This window comes from Trichomycterus rosablanca, chromosome 14 (assembly GCF_030014385.1).
Source record: "Trichomycterus rosablanca isolate fTriRos1 chromosome 14, fTriRos1.hap1, whole genome shotgun sequence".
Classification (NCBI taxonomy): domain Eukaryota; kingdom Metazoa; phylum Chordata; class Actinopteri; order Siluriformes; family Trichomycteridae; genus Trichomycterus; species Trichomycterus rosablanca.
This window is the reverse complement of record NC_086001.1, coordinates 13,010,321-13,036,426: the sequence shown is the minus strand read 5'-3', so window position 1 is coordinate 13,036,426 and position 26,106 is coordinate 13,010,321. Positions and strand designations below refer to the sequence as shown.

Below are 26,106 nucleotides of genomic sequence, written 5' to 3'. Positions count from 1 at the left end.
GACAGGAAACACGTCCTTTATTTTAAACATCAACACACAATGAGCCTGAAATTACAAATCACTGAGTATTAAATGCATGGTGAGTTTGCTACATAAAACCAGCTATTAGAAGAATTGATTTTTATTCAAGTTCAGTAGCTGTAATAGTGCACTTAGTGACATGTTCAGATCAGTACACTGAAAATGAGGTGCATCAACTTTTATCTGTTGGGTGACGGATAAGACATGTAAGAGACCACATGATTATTTAAATGTACAAAAAAGTAAAACTACACAGAACAATTCTGGGCTTCCAACTCTACATCCATGCCATCCAGCTGCAGAATGTGTCATGATAACACACCAGGAACACCCTTCAGTCGTCCTTCACTGCCGAGTCATTCCGCTGAAGCAATAACAAAGAAGTAACACTCTGCACGGGCTCCTGACTGTACGATGTTCATTACAGTTCATAACAAAAATAAGTACAAATACTTGTAATTACAGTAAAGTGGGGGAATAAAAAAAAAAAAGATTTTTACCATGACCCTCTCAATCTCCAGACACAGGATGAAGGCAATGTGTTAGAATTAACCAATATTTTATATCAAGCAGAATCAGCAAAACATGTTTAATTAATCTAGAAGATTTAGAACAGGATCCAAAGGGTTCTCAGGAATTCTGAAGAGCTTGGAAAGAATTTGTAGGAAATTTCAAGTTTTAGAATAAAGATAATGTCCACATTACATTTCCAAATGGTGATTAACTGGTATATTTCACTATTACACTAAACAAGGATTCAATCACTTTACATTATTTAATAAACCTTCAGTGCAATTATTCATTTTAAATTTATGTTTAAGGTTGGTTAAATTGTGACTTATAAATATGAATAAAACAATATGTATGTATAAACGTAAACAAAGATGTGTTTAAAAAAAAAAAAAAAAAAAAAAAAAAATTTAAATTAATACTGTTGGAAAAGCACTGGAGACGACTAGGGTAAAAATAGCGTTTTAAAGTATTGTGGTTTATTTCTGACCCATTCATGCCGACAAATTGTGTTCAACCCCCCAAAGTTGCTAATGCTGTTTTAGGGAATCCTTAAAGTTGTTGTCCTCCACATTTTGTTTGCTGTAATATATTCCAAAACATGATGCAGTGCTTTTTATAGTGAAGTTTTGTGTAGAATGTACAAACAGAAATGATTGGAGTGTAGTCTTCGCTTATTTCTGACATTTCTTATCATAAGTATAAAAAATTTTGTGATTCTCATGTGGCACATCTGTAGTTCCTTTAACTTTTGACTTACAGATCAAGTGTTTTCATCTAATTCCTCTAACGGGAGTAATTGCTAATGTTACTACGGAAAATAAGCTCCTAAATGGAAAAAGAACCATAACAATGTGGATTTAAATACTGTTACAGCGCTTTTTTAATGTGCCCTATAATATGTCATGATTGGTGGGTCCTGGGTTGGTGGAACATATACTGGAAAACCTGGACACAAGCTGAGAACATGTCCTGTACGTATGCCAGTTCATTACAGGATCTCTGTGCTCGCTGAGCCACTGAAATCTCGTGAGTAAGAAACATTTCTTTAATCAGATTTTTGAATGGCACTTTGAGCCTTAATGTAACTGCAACAGCTTGAATGTGTGAGTAGAATGAGTAGAATCACCCTCCTGTGATTAGACCGTTACCTTAGCACTTGACAAGTAATTCCTTCTTACATGATCACACAGAGCCAGCGACATTGAGTAGGTTTGCTCTGGAGTTAATGACTTGCTGAGATCTTGTGCCCCTGGTTCTAATTTAGACTGTTAACTGGTTTCCTTCCGGATTTGTTTTTACCTGTTAAATGTGAGGTAATAGTGTTTAGTCACTGTGGACAGCAGGTAAATGCAGTTAATAAAACTATAAATAACACATTTGATGTATGAAGCCCATAATCAACACATGCTGTATTGCTGTCACTTACAAGTAGTATTAAGCCTCAATAACCATTGAAGCAGAATGAATCATTAATTACTGTTTTTTTTCTGGGAGCAGTTTCTGGGATAATAATGGGGCAGTGGTAGCCTAGTGGTTAAGGTCATGGACTAGTGATCAGCAGGTTACTGGTTCAAGCTCTACCCTTGCAAGATGCCACTTTTGCTAGCCATTTAATTACTCCCAATGATAAATCGTCTGCTAAATGCAATAAATGTTATACTACTTACCCCCAAATTTACTGTTGACTTTACAAATAAGTAAAACTTATCAAATCACTGTCTTTAAAAAGGTTTTGGTAAATGTGATGTATATAAGTATATAAAGAAGATATACATTTTATGTGAAGTGACCACTGATGTGTGGAGTTCATTATAATTGTAATATGTCACAAAAATGATAACAATACGATCATTTAGTCTTCCTTTCAATCTTTGGGTCTCTAAGTTAGCTAATAGTATCTACATGTGAGTGAAAATACAACAAAGAAACTGAAACATCCCCATTTCACTCCAAACCTGCATACTCTTCTGCAGTCATTCCAGCTGCTGTTATAAAAAAATATTTAAAAAAAACACCAATGCAGTCAATGCAGGAGAGGAGAAACCTCCATATCCTTAACTGCACTGTTCGGTCAGTTCTGTCACAGCAGAGCAGCATCTCCATGTGACATTTTTATGCCTGTCTGGTTCCACTTGCACTGTTGCTGGATGACTGGGAACCCAGACTACCGGCCCTTGTTCTTCTTTGAGTTTCCCTAAAAGATTAAAACAGTAAGAAAAAATGCTTTTAATAATGCAAGTAACCACTGACTGTATACAGTCATTTCAACATTGTTGTCTTAGTGAAAATAAGTTAAGGGTGCTAGGGTGGTGCGAGAGGCAAAATACACTAGCACACCAGAGCTGACATCTTAGAGTTTGAATCTCAGCTCTGCTACCGACAGGCTGGGTGCCTACACGGATTGATGCCTACACGACTGGCTTTGTCCTTGAGTGGGAGTGCCAGATGGGATTTCGCATAACAGTTGTATTTACAACCTCCGCTGGCTGTTCGATGGCACCTACACAGAGATGGGGGTAATAGGGATAGATGTGTGTTTCTCTGTGGAGTTCAGCAGCAGCACAGGGGCGAAATGTGATTGGGGAATTGGATATGACTAGATCGGAAGGAAAATTAAGAAAAAATACATTAAAAAATATAATAAAATAAACACAGCCTCAACAGAAAGAAACGTTGACTCATATTAACACACACTAGATAGATAGATAAATAGATAAATAGACAGACACATTGCCACTTGGGTAATAAATAATCTTACAGTCACTCAGCTTTAGAAGTCCTGGGCAGAAATGGGGAAAGACAACTATTTCTGCAACACTATACGATGGATGGATGGCTGTAGAAGAAACTAACCTTGTTGCCCAGTTTGAGCGTGTCGATCTCCTCTCGCTGTTTGCTAAGAGTTTCATTCATGCTGCAGAGGTGGTCACTCATCATACTTAGCTGGTCCTCATAGCTTCTCTTGGTCGTGCTTAGTTCATCCTGTCCAACGATAATTATGAGGCTGTTTAGCGGCAAGTGTATGAATAAACACACTAGACTTAGGAACGAAGTACATTAAAACACACCAACTGCACAGAAACAGCTATTTCTTAGGTACAAAGACCAAAACATTTCAAACATGCCATTACATTTAAAATTAAAATTATATAAGAATGTTTACAAGATAATCGGCTATATTGTATTCAAATTTGTCTAAATAAATTGCAGTTTTGCTCTTCCAGTTTTACCCAATTAGGTGCTGCCACTGCATAGAACTGATATTTATGAATTGCCAGCATTTCTTGTTTTAACTGCTGTGGGTCCCCTACCTTTTGATATCATTACCATTGCTTTACAATAACAGCAGTGATTATTACCTGCAGGCTTGTGATGTTCCGACTGGCTTGCTTCATCTCCTCATTTAAAGTCTCTTGAGTTTTCTTCGTAAAAGTAAGCCGTTTTGCCAGAGCCCGGCACTACGGTGAAAGGAAATAACAGATGATAAAGTTATTGTTTTCATGTGCACAAATCATTGGTAGCATGTGATGCACGACACACACTACAATTTATATAAGATCCTTAAAAACTTACTATAAAACCTTTTTACAGCTAGTACGTTTGCACAATTTGTGTTGAGGAAAGTTTAATGAATAAATGTGTGTTCCACACATAACTAAAAATAATGCCAGCACCTTATCAATACTTATTGTATGAAGTTTGATTTATGCAAAACTCTGTAAAAACCCCTTTGTCAGCAGTTGAGGCTGCAAGTCTTCTTAAATATGTCTATACAAACTTTGGGCAGTTTATGCTAATCTTCAAGACAGATCCACTCAAATGCCATCAGACTGAATGGAAAGTGCCTGAGGACTCCCATCATCAAATTTTTTCCACTGATGTTTGATGACATTTAACTTGACTTAACTTGACTTAGGCTAGTTGAATCTAAGAAATTCAGAGATATGCCCTGAAGCCAGTCCAGTAATGTTTTAGCTGTATGCTTTAGGTTATTGTTGTGTTGTATGGTGTAATGTGGCCCCAGTCTGTGCATCCCAGTTTGTCTGCACTTTGAAGAATGTTTTCTTTAAGGTTGTGCCAATATTTGGCTGCGTTCATTCGTTCATTCATTCGTTCATTCATTCATCCAGTGCAGTGTAAATTGTGAGCCCATATGGACCCAGATGTGTGCCTTTCCAAACATTGTACAATCAATTCACGTTGTAACAGGTGGAATCCAACTACCTTCTAACACATCTCAAGGATAATTAACAGGATGGTAAGTAAACAGGGTGCACCACACCACATTCTTAAGTGCCATTTCAAAGGGTCTAAATACTTTTGTGAATAAGAGAGTTTAAATTTTCTTTTCTACTTATTTATGCATTTTCTCTCTTGTTTCCCGTAGCCATTTAGTCTTCCGCTCCAATTGCATTAAAAGAGGGTATATTTGCTTGCTCCATGCCCCCCTCCGAAGCGTGCACGTCCCTCCCTTCTTTTTTACCTGTGCCTTGGTGGCTTCGCATCTTCTGTACAGGTGCCTTGGTCTGCTAACCAGGGTCCTTGCACAGCATTTGAAGACCTCACCCACTTCCGGTCATTTCCCACACAGCAGACTTAGTGACCAATTTGTGTCTACTGCAGGCACTGCCAATTGTGCCCGCTGTGGCCCTAAACCCACTGTATGTCAATTCTACAAAACCTGCTGTTTGCTGCTGTATTACAATAAGGAATAGCTGTGGTGATGCAGAATTTACTTTCTGATCATGTTATTTACCTCTGCATGGAAGTGTACAGCCTTGCTGTCTGACATCTGCAACTGTGTGGAAAGTTCAGCAACTCGTGTCATATAATGAGTTTTAATCAGGTGCTCCCGAGACTCCTCATCTGCAACCTGCAAAAGACGCACAGAGGCGACCATCAGTCAACAGAAACAAGTAAACATTGATAAAAATGTAGTAAATAGCTTTAATTTTTCTTTTACATCATCCATTCATATAAACACTACTGTTTAAATGTTTAAAAAAATAATACAGAATACAGTCAATAAATTGTCAACATTAGAAATAATGCTTTCCACCTGACAAACACTATTTACTTTGCTTTCATCAAATCATCAAATCCTCCTATTTGCAGCGAAAAAAAGCCTAGCAGACCTTTGGTTTTTCGCTGTCAACTTTTTGAGGCAAACTGAATTGCCTTGATGGATATATTTTTATACCTTGACTAGCTGCTGCACTGTGCCACTGGAAGACGGGACTGATAATTGCAATCAATGGGCATTTTAATGTCTATGTAGATTTATTATTAAAATGGCTATTCCCAGCTATAACAATCAAGACCACCTGAACTGTAGTTTATTGTAGATTAAATTATGTTTTAATTCAAAAATAAAAAAATTGGAAGCAATACTTGTGCGTAAAGGGCAAGGCCAAAAAACAATATTAAATGCCTATGACCTTCGATCACTCTGCTGACTCAGTCACGTAAAGCGGAAGCCATATTTAACAGAAACAACACTCAGCTCTGACCCGGTGAGGCACTGACTCAACAAAAAATCTGAAGCCGTCCTGTGGTATCTGAATTACATATTACAAGGTAGATCACCCTACAGTGCATCCTGGTGCCATCTCTTTCATGGGTAAACAATACAATACAAAGTGACCCAGCTGCCCACATGGGATCAGAAAGTACAGGATAAATTAAACCAAATTAAATTGCTCCAATGTTAAGTTCCGATATCTGCATACCCATTGTAGGTATATTCGACAATGGATTTTAGTTAGCATGACTTCTGACTAGTCTGCATTTCTGCAGCCCTATACACAAAAGGGTTGTGACACATTCCCCGTATCACCAGTATTAAAATAATGAGCAATTTAAGTCACTGTAGCTTTTCTGATACAGACCAACAGAAAAGCTACAGTGACAATCTGTCGGCATTTGATGGCTTGTCTTTCCTAGAACCATTGTTGGTGGGTGTTCAGCACAGTTAGCTGTGAGCACTGCTTGCAATTTGGAAGAAATGTCAAACCAGGCTTTGCCACTTGGCTGTAATGATCTGTTTTATTCAACTAAGAGTAACTTATATAAGCTTTACATTTAAATGTAACTGTGGCATGCACAATTGTTACAAAAAGACATTGCCATGCACATTTATGAGGGTACTTTAATGTTTTGGCTCATTAGCATCTTTAGAAAAATATTATATTTCAAAGCTCTACAGTACTTACACTTTCATTAGTTGGGGTTGTGTTCAGCATTCCAACCTGCAAATAAAAAAGCTAAGGTTATTTTCAATCCCCCAATTATTTATTACATAGACTAGACTGGGGGAAAAATTGGGGGAAAAAAAAGATGATAACATTTTAAAATAGCTTAGCCAGAGCATGTACAGATAACCAAGCAAGTGTAACTAACCAGACTGGTGCTGTGAGAAACGTCCGTTTCTGCTTTGTCTTCTGTCTCTAGCTCTGCATGTCCTGGGGAGACTGAACCAGAATGTGTGGGTGCAGTGATGCTGTCCTCAGAGGCTGAGGAGAGTCGAGCCTCCAGCTCGCTTATGCGCCGACTTTCCTTCTCCAGTCTGACTCGACCCAGCTGAGCCTCCAGCAGCCAGTGTTCCTTCTCTTGTTCCAGACGAGCAATCTTCTCCTGACTCTGCTGCACCTACAGAGAAAACAAAAAAACACAATTTTTATTTACCCCCAGTAAAGTCAGTTTGCCAAGACATGTTTAGCTTTGAATCAGGGTTATTAAAGGTGCACAGGGTAACATTTGCAAATCATTTACGATATCAGCCCTACATGTTACCTCTCTGCACAATAATCAGATTCAGATAGAAATTGTATATCTGTATTTTAAATTTCATTCTACTTTTGTAGTGTCAATACAAACACTCTTATGTACACTGTGAGTCTGTACCTTTGCCCATAACTTTGCCAAATGTTTATCAATTCTCAAAATTCTTTCATTGTTGCAGTGTCAGATCACCATAAATAATTCAGACTGATGATTGTATTAGTTCACACTTAATATTTAAGGTTATATGCAATTGCTACTTCTCATATGAAATAAATGATAGCTACTCATTAGTAGTGTGTAACAAACTGATCATATTTAAAATGTGGCCAGGATTGCAAACAACTGTGGATAGGCTGATAACTTACTACTCCCTAATACCTTACCCTCTGTCCTATCACCAGACATAGCCAATCAAGTCTGTGTAGCAGAGCTGATATTTAAACCCCAGACAGTGGGTTAGTGTGTTTTACTACTGCACCACCTCAAGTGAATACAACTGTAATCTTTTTCTACATTTGTTAGCCTCATTAGTAGTTTAGCTCAAGTACAGATCCAATGATGTAAAATTTAGACACCAAAACATGTCTTAGATGATCAACAATGTAATAAAAAATATAAATATATGTTTTCTAGTTTATTTTTGCAAATAAACAAACACAGTTTTAATAACCCCATGAAAATAATTATCTTCCATTTTCTCCCAATTTAGTGTAGTCAATTTGTCTTCCGCTACTGGGGGATCCCTGATTGCATTCGAGGAGGGTATATTGCTGCTCACGCCTCCTCTGACCTGCATACAGCCCTTTGCGGAACCCTTTTTCAACCATGCATACTGCACAGGCGCCTCTCTATTTGCTAATCAGGGTCCTTACACAGCGTCTGAGGACACCACCCACATAGTCTGATCATCCCACCCCAGATACGTGTCTGCTGCAGGCACTGCCAATTATGCCTGCTAGATAGCGCCCAGCCGACTGGTGGCAATGATATGTTATTTTTTACAAAATACTAGTGATTAATAGTAGATACCAAGTATGACTATGTATGTGCAAAAAACGTAGAAATCATCTCATTGTGTGTTTTCTGCAGTCATTAAAAAAACACAAGCAGTACGCTGTGAGGTACCTGCTGCATGAGACCCTCTCTGCTCTCTGTTGAGCTGGTAAGGATGCGGCGATTAGACACAGCCTCTGTGTAGGGAACAGACTCAGGACAAGTCTAAGAACAGAGAAAAGAGTTGCATTAACCGTTGCATTTACACCAAACAGAGATATAGTATAAACAATTTGCTCAAGGGTGATGAAATTAAATGCCACAGTGCATGCATGGTATGTAACTACAAACTTCATAAATCTTACTGACCCTTCTGAGTGCAAGCATGTAAGCAGATGCATGTTTTTTGTTATTGAGCATGCTCTGTGCCTGCTGTGGGTTGAGGTTTCCGACACCGGCTCTTGGTCCATAACCAGCTGAAGAAGTGAAGAACTCCAGGTTGTTGCTGAAGAAAGTTGCAATCTGAATAGAAAAGTTTGAATATTATTGTTCTGTTCAATGAGAACTGCAAATCAAAGGAAATGTTAAGAAAAAAACATTACAAATGTTTCCATTTTTAGTTTAAAATGCCCCTTGATCAACTGAATTAGATCAACTGAAGTTTATATTATATACCAACACAATATTAGGAAGATGGTCATAATGTTATGCCTAATCGGTGTATATATATATACAGGGGTTGGACAAAATAACTGAAACACCTGTCATTTTAGTGTGGGAGGTTTCATGGCTAAATTGGACCAGTCTGGTGGCCAATCTTCATTAATTGCACATTGCACCAGTAAGAGCAGAGTGTGAAGGTTCAATTAGCAGGGTAAGAGCACAGTTTTGCTCAAAATATTGCAATGCACACAACATTATGGGTGACATACCAGAGTTCAAAAGAGGACAAATTGTTGGTGCACGTCTTGCTGGCGCATCTGTGACCAAGACAGCAAGTCTTTGTGATGTATCAAGAGCCACGGTATCCAGGGTAATGTCAGCATACCACCAAGAAGGACAAACCACATCCAACAGGATTAACTGTGGACGCAAGAGGAAGCTGTCTGAAAGGGATGTTCGGGTGCTAACCCGGATTGTATCCAAAAAACATAAAACCACGGCTGCCCAAATCACGGCAGAATTAAATGTGCACCTCAACTCTCCTGTTTCCACCAGAACTGTCCGTCGGGAGCTCCACAGGGTCAATATACACGGCCGAGCTGCTATAGCCAAACCTTTGGTCACTCGTGCCAATGCCAAACGTCGGTTTCAATGGTGCAAGGAGCGCAAATCTTGGGCTGTGGACAATGTGAAACATGTATTGTTCTCTGATGAGTCCACCTTTACTGTTTTCCCCACATCCGGGAGAGTTACGGTGTGGAGAAGCCCCAAAGAAGCGTACCACCCAGACTGTTGCATGCCCAGAGTGAAGCATGGGGGTGGATCAGTGATGGTTTGGGCTGCCATATCATGGCATTCCCTTGGCCCAATACTTGTGCTAGATGGGCGCGTCACTGCCAAGGACTACCGAACCATTCTGGAGGACCATGTGCATCCAATGGCGGTGCCGTGTATCAGGATGACAATGCACCAATACACACAGCAAGACTGGTGAAAGATTGGTTTGATGAACATGAAAGTGAAGTTGAACATCTCCCATGGCCTGCACAGTCACCAGATCTAAATATTATTGAGCCACTTTGGGGTGTTTTGGAGAAGCGAGTCAGGAAACGTTTTCCTCCACCAGCATCACGTAGTGACCTGGCCACTATCCTGCAAGAACAATGGCTTAAAATCCCTCTGACCACTGTGCAGGACTTGTATATGTCATTTCCAAGACGAATTGACGCTGTATTGGCCGCAAAAGGAGGCCCTACACCATACTAATAAATTATTGTGGTCTAAAACCAGGTGTTTCAGTTATTTTGTCCAACCCCTGTATATACAGTGTATCACAAAAGTGAGTACACCCCTCACATTTCTGCAGATATTTAAGTATATCTTTTCATGGGACAACACTGACAAAATGACACTTTGACACAATGAAAAGTAGTCTGTGTGCAGCTTATATAACAGTGTAAATTTATTCTTCCCTCAAAATAACTCAATATACAGCCATTAATGTCTAAACCACCGGCAACAAAAGTGAGTACACCCCTAAGAGACTACACCCCTAAATGTCCAAATTGAGCACTGCTTGTCATTTTCCCTCCAAAATGTCATGTGATTTGTTAGTGTTACTAGGTCTCAGGTGTGCATAGGGAGCAGGTGTGTTCAATTTAGTAGTACAGCTCTCACACTCTCTCATACTGGTCACTGAAAGTTCCAACATGGCACCTCATGGCAAAGAACTCTCTGAGGATCTTAAAAGACGAATTGTTGCGCTACATGAAGATGGCCAAGGCTACAAGAAGATTGCCAACACCCTGAAACTGAGCTGCAGCACAGTGGCCAAGATCATCCAGCGTTTTAAAAGAGCAGGGTCCACACAGAACAGACCTCGCGTTGGTCGTCCAAAGAAGCTGAGTGCACGTGCTCAGCATCACATCCAACTGCTGTCTTTGAAAGATAGGCGCAGGAGTGCTGTCAGCATTGCTGCAGAGATTGAAAAGGTGGGGGGTCAGCCTGTCAGTGCTCAGACCATACGCCACACACTACATCAAATTGGTCTGCATGGCTGTCACCCCAGAAGGAAGCCTTTTCCGAAGTCTCTACACAAGAAAGCCCGCAAACAGTTTGCTGAAGTCATGTAAACAAAGGACATGGATTACTGGAACCATGTCCTATGGTCTGATGAGACCAAGATTAATTTGTTTGGTTCAGATGGTCTCAAGCATGTGTGGCGGCAATCAGGTGAGGAGTACAAAGATAAGTGTGTCATGCCTACAGTCAAGCATGGTGGTGGGAATGCCATGGTCTGGGGCTGCATGAGTGCAGCAGGTGTTGGGGAGTTACATTTCATTGAGGGACACATGAACTCCAATATGTACTGTGAAATACTGAAGCAGAGCATGATCCCCTCCCTCCGGAAACTGGGTCGCAGGGCAGTGTTCCAGCATGATAATGACCCCAAACACACCTCTAAGACGACCACTGCTTCATTGAAGAGGCTGAAGGTAAAGGTGATGGACTGGCCAAGCATGTCTCCAGACCTAAACCCAATAGAACATCTTTGGGGCATCCTCAAGCGGAAGGTGGAGGAGCGCAAAGTCTCGAATATCCGCCAGCTCCGTGATGTCGTCATGGAGGAGTGGAAAAGCATTCCAGTGGCAACCTGTGAAGCTCTGGTAAACTCCATGCCCAGGAGAGTTAAGGCAGTTCTGGGAAATAATGGTGGCCACACAAAATATTGACACTTCAGGAACTTTCACTAAGGGGTGTACTCACTTTTGTTGCCGGTGGTTTAGACATTAATGGCTGTATATTGAGTTATTTTGAGGGAAGAATAAATTTACACTGTTATATAAGCTGCACACAGACTACTTTTCATTGTGTCAAAGTGCCATTTTGTCAGTGTTGTCCCATGAAAAGATATACTTAAATATCTGCAGAAATGTGAGGGGTGCACTCACTTTTGTGATACACTGTATATAGTCAAGTAAAGATGTCAATGCAGCCGTAGATTTGGGAAGCATAACACCAGATAAAAAGATACGTTTTTTAACACAATATAAGATATTGCATATTGTTTGACATCTGATACTAATTTACATTCCTAATTAATCAAAGCAAAAAGTCTCAAGCTTTCCAAATTAAATCTTGGCAGCACTATCAACCTGGCCAGACATCCAACATACACAATTAACAAAACCTACATGAAGGGTAGTTGATTCATGCAAGATCATAGCATGACTGTAAGTATGTCATCTGACTCTCTGTGAGATTTTATCTCGGGCAGGTGAAAACAAGTGACTGACTACTACAAGCATGTCAGAGGGAGCCCTGCGTCAGGCAGGGGTGTTGCAAGCAGCAGAGAAGGTACAATTGAGAACTGGGAGTTTGAGGAAAAAATTGAAAATATAAAACAGGATAAAAAAAAAAAAACACTTAAGGATGGCCGAAAAAGCCTAGTCATTGGGAGGTGCACTCAGTGTGCTCTTAGTGCTGGTCCCAAGCCTGGATAAAAATAGGAGGGTTGTGTCAGGAAGGGCATACAGCATAAAAACTGTGCTAAGTTTGGTATGCAGAGCAGATACAGTCTTCTCTAAATACAGGAGCAGCATCAGAGATAAAATTGTCAGTAACCATTACACTTTCTCACAGTGGTAAAAAGTGTTATAATTTAACAATTCAAACCTAATTCCATATTTTCTAAACAATCCTTTTCATTCTTTACTTTATTGACTATCTTGGGATTTATCTTGGGTTCTTGAGAATCTTGGGTTTAGCCAATGCCCCTAACAAGCATACTGTTAGCCGAGTTTGAGATTTTTGTGGTTACTGATTACTTAATGTGATAAAATGTTATCGATTAACTATTAAGAGTATTATTGCATTGAAACTGCAATAATACAACATCTCAATAAAACAAAATCTCAATCAAATCAAATGTAAAAGGCTGCCTTCCAAACCACAGCCTAGTCTACTAGATATTATGTTTGCCTATTTTAAATGGTGCAGTTACACACCATGGAGCAAACATGATTGTTTAAAACACAGCCAAGAATTAAATTGTGTTGCAGTACCAATAATGTAAGATTTCATAGCTTAAATAAATTAATAAATAACATAGGCATTTTGTTTGAATCTGTTTTTGACTGTAAAAATCTTTTGCAAGCATAAACTGTTTCTGAAGAAATTAATAGCTACAGTTATAAAAATATAAAAAACTGGGTTGTTACCCATGCGACATGATGCAAAAAGTACATCAGTGCATTAAAATCACCTCAGAGAAAAATGAAGAAGATGGTGCAAATTTCTAAAACCATTATAATGCAATATTCTGCTAAATTAATTCAGGAAGAAATGCTGTTTACCTGTCAGGAAGAAATGCTGGCTCACCTTGTTTGTGCTGTTGGTCAGAGAAGCCAAAGAGGAAAGTAAACACTCATTGGTGGTGCGCAGCTTCTGAGTAACAGTGGGCAACTCCTGTTCCAAAGCCACTTTCTGACTGTAGTGTTTAGACAGTTCTAATAACCCAGCAAAGAAAAAGAGAAAGGAAGGTGTTCAGTATAAAATGCAGCAGTAACAAGTATTTACAAGCAAATATTTATCTTAACAAGAATCTGTATGTTTAAATTGAGAGCACAGTGAGAGGCTCATGTAAGTCACTGTATAATCTATAACAGCCTGAAGTTTTGTTTTTTAAACAGATGTCAAGTGTGTCTGTGGGAATTCAGTCAAAACTACTAGTAGCACTAGTAATCTTACAGTCTAGGGCTGTGTGCAGAAATCAAAGAATTAAAAGCTGTAAAAACTAAACCACAATCAAAACTTGGAATGAAGTCATTTATAAAGGTAATATTCCTGGTTTGTTTTTCAGCTACCATAGCTGCTAATACTTGGTTCGCTGTCTTTTTGTTCTACATGTTCCTATGTTAAAAGGACACTCTGTAAAGTCAGCATAAAATAGCTACATTAAGTTTTATATCAACAGAATTTGCCCAATAACAACTAACACTTTAAATGGCACAGGGTGTACAGCAAGCTCTTACCCTTAGTGATGTCATGAAGGCCATGTAGGCAGGCACAGAGCTGAGTGAAGACTGCAACAGAACTGCTCTGAGACATGACATCCAAACGCACACCTGCAATATACACACTATGTTGATAAAGTTGCTAACATGTAGGGCTGAAAATGTATCATGTTTCATAATGATTCACTTAGTATTAGTATCATGTGGTTGACCATGGTGTTCCCATCAAGACTTCAACTGCCCTTGCTAACCCTTAGCTTTAAAAGCAAAGAGTCTTTTCATGTTACTTTTTTGTTGACACAATCTGATGGCTGATGTCTAATCATAATATTCTTCTATTTTTGCTCATTTGTTAAATTTAATGTGTTGAATCCAGATCTTCCAACTACTTGTAATATAACATAAACACAACACAAATAACACAAAATGCAGCTTTTCCTTTATCTTCAAACCTAATAACAGGTTGTGCCATCCTTGGCAGCAACAGCTGCAATCAAATGATTGTGAAAACTTGGCATGACTCTTTTACATTACTGTGGAGATGTACATCAAGAGAGAATATCTCTGCAAAGGTCGGACCATGAAGGACTTACTAGGTAAAGCCAGAAGACTGATGTAGCTCTGCAGTTTCTCAAACACTGCTGTAAACCTTTTCATATCAGTCTGTAGCTCCTGATTCTTATCCCTTAAAGATGCTGAGCAGAGAGGTACATCACCTTCTTCCTCCAGACTACAGTGAGATAGAGGGAGACACAATCAGTAGCAAAAGTAGCAAAAGAGAAGAATAATAGGACAGACAAGAAGAGAAAAAAATGGTAAAAGAATGGGGTAAAGAAAGGACTTTTGATTCTTTCTGATCCAACTGTATAGTGCACCATTACAAAGACAATCATTTTGACAGAAAACACACAGTGTTACAGAAGGCCTTACGTTTTCCTCAATTAAAAGTATGCAAAAATGTGTGCACTCTTGGCCAAAACACATACTTTGTTGCTTTTTGAAGTGAAAAAGATACACATTTTTCTAAGTACTGATTGAGTATTACATATGAATCTACTGTATTCTTCAAGTGCCTGGTCTGTGGGGTAGAGTGGTAAATCAAATGACTTCTTTTACTATATCGTTTGGCAAAAGCATGAGGAAAAATGTGCTATGTTTTGATCCAATCAGTGAAATAGCCTGAAAAGGACTGTGCACACACTGTGTCCTGGCAATCTGGCAGATTAAGAGATCTTTTGCAAGCAAGAGTGGGCAAAGATTGCCAAGTCGTGATGTGCCATGCTGATAGACCCCTACAGATCATGGGTCGCATTAAAGGTAAAAAAAAAAAAGTTCTAAATTGATTAATCTTGGTCTCATTTTTGACATTATCTTTTGCAAAGTCACCAGTTTCTTCTACAGATGCAGATCACGTTTGTGTAAGCAAGTAGACACATGCACTATCACTCCACTATCAGCTGCAGTTTATTTACTGTCATATGGGGGTCAGCAGTTTTTTTGGTCTTACAGATCTTGCCTTGATCTTAAGGTTTGCCTTTTTTTTAAACATATCAGCCAGTGGAAATTTTGAGCAACACACATGTTGGTGTCTTTTTTGCTTTGTAGGCCTTTAGTAAGCTTTGTTTTTAGATCCCCAGTCAGCCGCATAGAGAAGTCTATGCGCAAAGTTTGAAAAATATAGAGAATTTTTTTAAGCTATCAGTTGGCAATTTCTAAAACAATGCTTGACTTGCCTGGGTCTAAACAAAATATTTAAATATATTTTTACAAATTGTGGGGTGCAGATATATATATATAGGGGTGTTCAAACAATTGCATAAATTGTGCTAGTAAATTAAGCTCTAATCTGTACAATTTGTCTTTTAAAAAATGCGACTTTGGGAATAGAGTTTGTGGCTATCCATTAGAAATTAAGTTCTGTTGGTCTGCTAATACATTATTATTTTTTTACTGTTTTACTGTATAGCTTATTGTATGAAGAGTACGGAAGTCTTATACTAACGCCTTTGTTAATTTAACAGCTTGTATAAAAACACACAGAGAGGAAAAAATAAAATTTAGACCATTTACCTTTTCAGCTGATAGGGCAGAATCTTCTGCAAAAAGCTTGTGTATGTATGAAAGGACTTGGAAAAATCTTGTAGTTTCCCCACTGTCTCCTTCACATACAAACACAAAAGACATCAGAGATTAGTCCCAGACAGCTTTTACTAATACAGACAATCCTAAATTAAATTAAAAAGCTATTTCATTGCCTTTCCTTTTGACATGTCATTCAAAATAGTAATACAAAGATCCACTTTATTAGAACTGCATACAGAATTATATGACATTATAATCAACAAAACATACACAGAAACCAGCAAAACCAAGAGCCTACAGTTTGCTGAACCTTAACAAAACTTTCAGTGTGTTATGGTCAGATGAGACCATAATAACGAATGGCTATGTATAAGGGAGGGGATGCAGTTGACGACAATGAAAAGTATCATTCTATACCTCTAAGCTGTGTGTTCTGTGCTTGGAGAGATTACACTTAAAGTATTTGCTGCTTTAAAAAACAAGCATTACAAAAAGTTTTAAGCTATAAAGAAAAGTACAAATATTTATTTATTATATTTAAATTTTTATTTATATTTTCTTAATTTTGTGATAAAGCATGTTGACATTAAAAAAGTAGGGTACTGTGTTTTACATAGCTAAGTTCCAATCTACAAAATGTTATGTGCATAAAGCCTGATCATTATGTAATTTGGCACAGTGTAATAATCAATACAGATTAATCCTGTAACAATACTGTACACCTGGAAAAGTACATATTTTAATATTTGACTGTATTTGCTTTTGTTGTCTCTGCATCATGTTAATATTTAAAATCTCTTTATTCTATAAATGTCTTATTAGCTAATGTCCATGTTTATAGTTATTAGTAAATTGCTGGTAAATGGCATATATGACAAGGGTAATAAAGAACAGAGAACTGATACTCAATTTTACTCCTTTGTTTCATATTATTTATCATTTTGTGAACTCATTAAAAATAAACAACAGTCAGTAAGTAAAACTTAGTAAAAGAAATACTAAATACTGTAAACAGTCATAATCCATTATGTACCTATCACTTGCTTGAGTCTAAGACAACACAGACAACTATCAGATTAAAATACAAATTCACTTTGAATCAGAAATAACTAAATTGTCAAATAAGTCACAAGCCCCTTTGATCTCCCAGTTCTGTCATTTCCAATTCCCAAATCAGCTGCCATTGCACAACTCCCCTATCTGATCAAGAAGAGCAAGATCACCACACCCTGTCTATATGTGTCTGATCTGCAGCTGCTTTTTATCACCTGTCAGTGTTTGGTTCGCACATAGAGCGTTTTTGCATATGGAGAGCCACACTTAGCCGCAATGCACCCCCGCCCCAACACGTGCAGGGGCCCAAATAAACCCCAGAGATTGCTAATCACAGTTCCAATTTTCCAGTCAAGAGCTAACATTTTCCTATTTACAGTTTTAATGCAACCCACCAGCATAAAATTAAGGAAAAAAATCATAAACCTGCTGCTGAATCAAGCATCGTAGATTGCAACAACATAAACAAGGGCGTAATGTCCTGTTGATTCTGCTACCCTGTTTCCCCGAAAATAAGACGCTAGGTCTTATTTTCAGGGGATGCCTTATTTTTCCATGAAGAAGAATTCACATTTATTGTTGAACAAAAAAAAAAGAACATAGCAGGGACGGTATTGCAGCTTCCGGGCACCAGGGGGAGCTCACCACAGCACACTCGTACAGCACAGCAGGGACAGCGTACGGTCCAAACAAAAACTTTGCTAGGTCTTACTTTCGGGGGAGGCCTTATATTTAGCAATTCAGCAAAACCTCTACTAAGTCTTATTTTCGGGGAAACACGGTATGTCAACTTACTAGTACTGTAACTGTGTCCTCTGTGATGTTCTGATGAAGTTGCAACATGACGTCCTCCAGAGGTCGTACAAAGGTTGCGTTCTCATGTAGATACTGACAAAACTAGAAAAGAACAAAGGTAAAAGTTATACCACCATGTGCAGAGAAGGGGCGTAAAAACAGGCGTAAAAATCAGCTAACACAGCTAAGTGACAGTGGTGTATGTATGTGTGTATACCTTTTGATTGAGTGGAGAGATAGTCTCAATGGAGGAGTCAAGAGGATAAATATGAACCCTCTGCTCTGTGTAAGAGTGGAAGTTAAGAAGAGCAGAGACAAGATCATTCACGAAGCCCACCGCCTGTCCTGCTGCATCTCGAGCTTTTAACTGAATAGAAAAAAATAAACAGTGTGAATTCATAAAGCCCCCAGATGTACGTATGTGATGATGATGTTTTCCTACCTGATGTCGTCTGTTGTGTGGAGGGACGTTTAAGCTGTTGAAATCACTGTGCTCTACAGAACAGAGACTGAATGTTCAGTTTCACAGATAATCATACTTAAATTGCTTAAATACATACAAAAATACTGTATTTGCTCCATTTTGGCTATAAGGCAACAGACTATAATCATACAATGGTTAAACACATACTTTTTCGGCTTATCTAAAATGTGGACATTGAGCTAAGCCACACTTGACGTCTAAAGGTTGCTTCTTGTTTTGTTCTAATTTTTTTTTTTTTTTTTACTGAGCTACAGAACAAATCTAGCTAAGTAAAGATGATAACAACTTAGTTAAGACAAAATCAGTGATAATACTACTACTACTACTACCTATAATTTAGGGCAGATGGAAAGCCTTTCTTTGTCATAAATAGATTTAATAAAATGCATCTGTTCAAAGAGAAGGGTCAGCCAATGTATAGCACAAGTTTATTAGTCTATTAATTTTCTACTCAAGCCTAGATTTACAGCTAAAAGAAATAATATAAGAAATACAATCTACTGATAGTTTATAACCAAATGACATAAAACAGCAGTAATTGTAGTCTTTTAAAAAATCACCCATATGTAAACAAATGCCTATCAAAAGCACATAGCCTTGGGAAAAAAATCCAGGGCTGCATAATGAATACAATGATAAAAAGCTACAAACTATAACAGACAGGTGAAAAAAGAGTGAAGGTGTTAAGTGTGGTGACTAACTGGTGTCGTTGAAGGGCACTTTCTCCTGGATTACACTGCTGTTGTGCTTCAGCTGAGTGCTAAGCTCTGTCTGGTACTTTCTCAGTTGTTGCTGACTGCAGGTACACACACACACACAAAAACACGCAAAAATAAGCACCTAAACCACACCTTTACTTGTTGGAAATTAAAGAAAAAGTTAAATGACTTACACTGAAAAGGTTGAAAAATACATTTTTTTTATTTAACACTGTGACTATACATGGTTGTTTTTGCGAATTAAGCCTACAGACATCTGACCAAAAACTTCTTTTAAGATCTTTGGCTAATACTGCCATATTTTAAACCTTCTATCAGTCTTAGCCTGTTATCTTTATCAAATACAATTCTGTTGCAAAAAAGCAAAGAACACGGAGCATTGCAAAAAACATAGCTTAAGATTTAGTTGTGCTGTAGGGTGTCACAACTGTAAAAAACTTTTTACTTGGCACCCAAGTGGTGCAGAGGTCTAATGCACCAGCACACCACTGTGGAGTGATCAAACGCAAGTCCACACAAAAACAACTGCCCATATTTTGGGAAGGGAAGCTACAGATAGGGGGGTGTTTTCCTACTGCAATATGCTTTCTCCGGGACTGGTCCGGGTGCCTGCGTGAGTAGGGTGGGGGGTGACTCTCCATACACGATACAGCTCTGTGTGGAAAGCCAACACTGGCAGGTGATAAGCGGCTGCAGATCCAGGGTTCGAATCCCCAGTGGTACTATCAGCCAGTCAGGTGCCTCCATACAGACATAACTGGCTATGTGTGAAAGTGGGGTTGGCTGAGGTCCCACAATGGGGTGTGTTTATGCATTGTGCCCTGTGATTCTGGGAAGTGACTTTGACGAGGATAAAGCATGAAAATGAAATAAAAGTGTTAAATATTGAAATGCTGGGGTAGCACATCAATCTAATTCACTAGCCCACCACCACCACCTGAGTCTAAGCAGTGTCAATTGCCTGTGTCTGAGTCAGGTAAGGCCGCATGGAGTATTGCTTCTTTGCTGATGCAAAGACCAGATGCTGGCTTGAGTGCCAGAAAAACAGAGAGAGAAGCGTGGTGTCCTGTATGCGCTGATGTTCTTTGTATGCCAAGTGTAAAAATGTAGCTAATGACTATGTGTCAGAGGAGGTGCATGCTTGCTTGCGGCCCTCCACTGCAAGCGAGGATGTCATTCAGCTGGCAAAGGTCATCAGGGTGCACAGAAAAAAAATATAATCAAATTGAGACGATGCAATGGGAAGGCGGGAAAACATTTATGACATTTCACAGACACTTTTTATCCAAAGTGACTTTCAGTTTCAATGATCAATTACAATTTGAGCAATGACGATTAAAGGACTTGCTCAGGGACCCAACCATGGCAACTTGACGGTGTTGGGGCTTGAACCAGCAACTTACTGATTACCTTAATCGCTGAACAAACACACTTCATTCAACAAAAATAACATCAGGTTATAACTATTACTTCCATGGCAAGTGTAAATCCAGAAATGTATTCCTGTTTGATTGACAGGATGTATTCATACCATTCCTCAGTCCTGAGTCTGCACTCCTTTGCCTCCCTCTCCAATGTCTGAACCTTAATCTACAAGAAACACAAACACCACCACAATTATACCCTATAGGTCATGTGAGAAATTGGTGGCCTAAGTCACTGTACATAAAATAGAGTCTGAAAATAAAGCCCATTTTATCCTATTTAATCATGAAGCTTTACCTCCAGACAAGCCTTGTCACTTTGCAGCTTCTCAATTGTGGCCAAGTACTTGGAGGCAAGGCCATCCACAACAGCCTGGTGCTGTTCAGCATCTTTCTCCAGCTGTTCCAACCTCTTTTGGAGCTGGGCTTCCTGCTGCCGGTGCAGTTCGTCTGCCTCAAAAAACTGAAAGAATATGTGCTTAGTTCAAAAATCTAAGCACATCTAAATGATGCACAGTGACTATAAGGGCTAGTTTGAGATACCACATTTAACAGTACAGTGTGAACTCTGAAGGTACTAGCAACAATAAAAAAATGCCAGACTGAATTTCAGGTTTCCAGATTAAATACCCCTTTTCATGTCAGATGGGTCCTGAAGAAAAAGGTTTGGTAACCAAGAGGACTGTTTTAACCAGTATATAAGAAACCACTACATGGAATTACAAAAACAGGTAAGAATTTTAAGTTTTGTTTCTACATCCAGGGTAAAATTCTTTGGTGCCTATTCAAAACACAAACATACAGAACAAAAACAAGGTTTAATTCTTTTAGGTGAGTCAGATAAATTATAGGGGTGGCACGGTGGCTAAGTGGGTAGCACTGTCACCTCACAGCAAGAAGGTCCTGGGTTCGATCCCCAAGTGGGGCGGTCTGGGTCCTTTCTGTGTGGAGTTTGCATGTTCTCCCCGTGTCTGCATGGGTTTCCTCCGGGAGCTCCGGTTTCCTCCCACAGTCCAAAAACATGCAAGTGAGGTGAATTAAAGATACTAAACTGTCCAAGGCTGTATTTGATATAACTTGTGAACTGATGAACTTTGTGTAATGAGTAACAACCGTTCCTGTCATGAATGTAACCAAAGTGTAAAACATGACGTTAAAATCCTAACAAACAAAGAAACAAACAAACAGATAAATTATAGTGCTGTATATATAATTATATATAATGGCACTCCCATGCCTCTAACATCAATTAATAACTTATTTGTTTGTAAGCAGTTACTTGGTTCATCATTAACATCATTTAAACCAGCATACTCATCATTTACCTGGATATGAAGCCTTTCATTCTCCTGAATCTTCTTCTGCAAGTCCTCGTCAAAAACGCTCTGTGTCTGATAACTTGGCTGAGCGGGTGAATCTCCTTTATTCTGTTTCCAAAATAAAAATAGTAATTTGCACAGTATAAGCTAATGGTTATGAACATTGCCTTCTTTGTACAGACAAAACAATAACCAATAACACACTAACTAATAACACACTAAATAATGATGTGATTCCAAACAGGTGATGTCAAACAGTGATTGTAATCATGTGTGTAGTGTACTTATACTTTGGAAAAAAAACTGTTAGACACAAAAATGTCTAAGGTTTCAGAAGTCTAAGCTCATTACTAAGTATTGATTAGATAACTAAATTATGTATGACTAAGTTGTAGTTCCTAGAACAATATGCAAAATAAGTAAATAAAACAATTTATAAATCTTTTATTTGAAAACATATAATTTGATTTGAAACAGTGCTTACCTTGCTTTTCTTGCTCTTGGCCTCAGAGACTTGCAGCTCATCCTGCAGCAGCTCCACTCTCTTGGTCAGCTGTTGATTCCGGAAACTCAGGCTGTCCATCTCCTGCTCGGCCTTGCGCAGGCTCTGCTCACGCTGCTTCAGCTCCTCCTGCAGCCAACATGTAAAACACTGAGTGAGGTAGACACCAGTCTCTCATTGCATTACTTTAAAAGACTTGTACTTTAAAAGACTTTAAAAGACTATGTAATACAATTTGAGTGTATCCGGTGCAGCAGTGTTAATGCTGGGTGGGCTAGCGCTCCTAACAAAAATATAAAGCCAGCCACGCCCTGTGATCAGAACATGTTCACTGATAAAAGACTAGAGGAGATTAAAACACATTGTGCATGGGAAAAAATAGCTTCAGCTAACTGTACACCTACAACCAGTGCTAACAGGGTGTGTGTTCAATATGTTTAAACAGTATTTAAAAATCTAAACAACATTTCAAATGATAAATCAGGTGTAAAAGCAAAAGGCGAGTCACAGTCAGTTATTATATACCATCAAAGTTAATCTGTATGGTAGCTGTATCTGGTAAAATAATACATATCTGTACATATTACACAGGTTTTCCTAATAAAGTGCTCAGGGAGTGTATATAAATAATATAGAAGCAAATATCATTTAAAATGGTGCTTTACATTAGCTCCACAGAACCTAACATTTAGAAAAGCAGTGTGCATGATCCTAAAATTACACTGGCCATGTTCGTCTAGAAGCAACCTTTAAATGCCAAACAGTTCTCAGCTGATTTAGGGCAAGGGACAATTGTGCAGATTTTATTTTGGTGTAACTATGCCTTTTTGTCAAGTGCTTAGATATATGCTTTAAATTTTGTATACATATGCTTCTCTTCCAAAGAATTATATACAACTTTTTTTTATAACCAATGTCTGGTCCCTATAAAGTACATGTATTTTTGTACTTTCTTTAGTTTAGAACTTTTCTTTGGCATAACTGCATTTTGTATAAAGAAGCAAATACCTTTAGGGAGTTAGATGTTGCCTGTTCATCCACAACAGCCTTCTTCAAGACCTGGTTCTGTGCTCTGAGCTGTCCATCAGAAGATCAACAAACATATTTACCAAAACATAAATCAAACCCATAGATTAAGATCCTAAAGTCATTTAGTTCTTTTTTATGCTATTGATGGGAACAGGAAGGAAGCCTGAGGCTTTCAGTACTGTGAAAACATAAGGGAAATGTTTTGAATCTCTGTTGAACAGCCTAGCTGCAGAGTAAGCATTTCGGCACATGACAGGGCAATTTGGTTTACCTATTAAGTGTATGGAACTTGTAAAATCAGACAAAATGGAACCTGGTAAAAGGAGACACTTAGGAGATAAATGGATTGAAATAAAATAACATATGAATTAAAAACAATATAAACAAAAAATGTCAATAGTAAACCAGTTAACCAATAATCGATTGTTTTGAATAATGCTGCCAGTTAAGTGCAGCTATAGTCTGTACAGAGTAAGAATGCAGATTTAAAACTCAAGCTAATCCACAATGTACAGCAGCAGCCATGTGTACAGCCGTATTTAGAGTTTATAACCTGAGTTTTATGCATTTATATCAATTATATAATGAACAAGACTACTACACATTAAAATCACAAATAGAAGCTTGAGGTCAGACTGCATTTCTCTGATCTGGGTGTAATAATGTGAATATTTTACACTGTGCTCCAGTCTAAAGGTTTACAATTCTGAATAAAATCTTATAATAACTACACTAATGTTGACAGGAAAAGCCAACCATATTATTTTAAAGCTTAAAATGACTTGTTTGCTACTGACTACCATGTAAAATCTTCATTCTGAATGTTGAACTGGTTCTGCTTACATTGTTTATTTTTACATCACTGCCATGTTTACTATATTACACAGTAAAGAATGCTGTGATGTGTTTTTTTATTTTGATGGGACGCTATAAACTTGTCGGTTATCAGTTAACCACTGATTAATGACAGTCGGATATTTGTTACAAGAAATGTTCATGTGTTCTTTTTCTTGTTAATACAAACATAATATAATTTAAAATGTTAAAGGGTACTTCTTTTATCAGTCTCCCACTTTATAAATCTATTGTATACCACAGACACAGATGAGTCTAAAAACAAATATCTAGTTTCATGGGTTAACACAAATAGGCAGCAATTACTTAAGGCATTTAATGTCCAAAAATATAGAAGATTATCATCTACATTTTTGAAAGAAACTGTTACAGTGCAATGTTAAGCATCAGTATAGCATACAGTGAATTCAGACAGTATGTACAATTTAATTAACTCGGGATTAAGGGACTTGCTCAGATATCTGGCAAATACTGGCAAACCTTCCGATCACCAGTGCAGTACATTTACTGCTGAGCTACCCCTGCTTTACATGCGGTTTAGCATGAAGTCTAAGCAGGCTGTCTTGTGCCATGTACTGATCTGTGGCTTTCACCATAACAGCCTAATTTACGGAGTGATGAAAGGATGGTTGTCCATCCAACAGGTTCTGCACAGAACTTCTTTTAGAAGGACTGTTGCTTTGCTTTCTTCCAAAGAAAAGCTTATTGTTTTATAACCTTGCTCTGATCTATGCTTTGCCATAATTAGAAAGCAGAGATCCACAGAGTTCCTTGGATTTTGTCCTGACAAAATGTAGTAGTATGTAGTGGTTAGCGTACTGGACTAGTAATAAGAGGATCGCTGGTTCAAGCCCCACCACTGCCAGGTTGCTGCTGTTGGGCCCTTGAGCAAGGCCCTTATCCCTCAATTGCTCAGACTGTATACTGTAACAGTACTGTGAGTCTCTTTGGATAAAGGCGTCTGCTAAATGCTGAAAATGTAAATGTAAATCGTGGCCCCTTACAGATTCAGATGTGTGACTTTAGCAAATGTCCAATCCATTCAAAGTGCAACAGGTAGATTCCAAATCCAATTCAAATCTTTGAGAGTGCCACAATATTTGGAATGTGTTTTCACTATCAACATTATGAGGGCTTAGAGGTGGAATGATGGGTAAAATTGTCAGTCATATCTATGTTTGTTTATTAGGATTTTAACGTCATGTTTTACACTTTGGTTACATTCATGACAGGAACGGTAGTTACTCATTACACAAGATTCATCAGTTCACAAGGTTATATCGAACACAGTGCTGGACAACTTAGTGTCTCCAATTCACCTCACTTGCACGTCTTTGGACTGTGGGAGGAAACCGGAGCACCCGGAGGAAACCCACGCAGACACGGGGAGAACACAAACTCCACACAGAAAGGACCTGGACCGCCCCGCCTGGGAATCGAACCCAGGACCTTCCTGCTGTGAGGTGACAGTGCTACCCACCGAGCCGCCCCATATCTATGTAAAGTCAAATCCACAAGTGCATTTAAGTTTGATAAGCCTCATTTAAAATGTGCTGAACATGTTATATGCACTAAAGTGACAGCATGTGACAGCTCTAAGCTTCAGTGCTGTCACAGGATCATACACAATGTTAGTGGTAATCAATAACAATGTCAATGATTATATTCTTCACACTTTACCTTTGAGTATTCCTGAGCCAGCTTGGTGTATTTGGCTTGTAGTTCTGCAGCCATGTTGATATATTGATATGTTGTCGTCTGGATGCTGAGCAGTAATACACTAGACTCAATACTGGCTCTTATTTACACTCATAAAACGTTATATGAGTGAGTCTACTATAACAACGCCCAGTAAT

The 26,106-nt window shown here is 38.5% G+C and overlaps 1 protein-coding gene across 1 annotated transcript; it reads right to left on the bottom strand.

The window, feature by feature from the left end:
• On the bottom strand, positions 1-26,106 carry ppp1r21 (protein phosphatase 1, regulatory subunit 21). The gene is made up of 22 exons (XM_063008805.1): positions 25,931-26,106; positions 23,375-23,443; positions 22,349-22,495; positions 21,871-21,972; positions 20,844-21,008; positions 20,653-20,711; positions 19,104-19,198; positions 18,361-18,413; positions 18,136-18,285; positions 17,919-18,020; positions 16,059-16,147; positions 14,582-14,718; positions 14,007-14,099; positions 13,354-13,481; positions 8,680-8,832; positions 8,443-8,535; positions 6,934-7,182; positions 6,747-6,782; positions 5,291-5,407; positions 3,894-3,992; positions 3,388-3,516; positions 1-2,728 (listed from the first exon to the last, which is right to left on the bottom strand). The coding sequence occupies exons 1-22, from the start codon at positions 25,982-25,984 to the stop codon at positions 2,699-2,701; spliced, it is 2,349 nt and encodes a 782-aa protein (XP_062864875.1). The 5' UTR covers positions 25,985-26,106; the 3' UTR covers positions 1-2,698.

Bases quoted from the DNA above. Each gene is read 5' to 3' on its own strand.
- ppp1r21 (XM_063008805.1), bottom strand. From the start codon at position 25,984: ATGGCTGCAGAACTACAAGCCAAATACACCAAGCTGGCTCAGGAATAC. The intron at 6,783-6,933 runs GTTAGTTACACT...TTTTATTTGCAG, and splicing joins TTTCTCACAGCACCAGTCTG to GTTGGAATGCTGAACACAAC. The intron at 2,729-3,387 runs GTTAGTTTCTTC...TTAATCTTTTAG, and splicing joins CGCTCAAACTGGGCAACAAG to GGAAACTCAAAGAAGAACAA.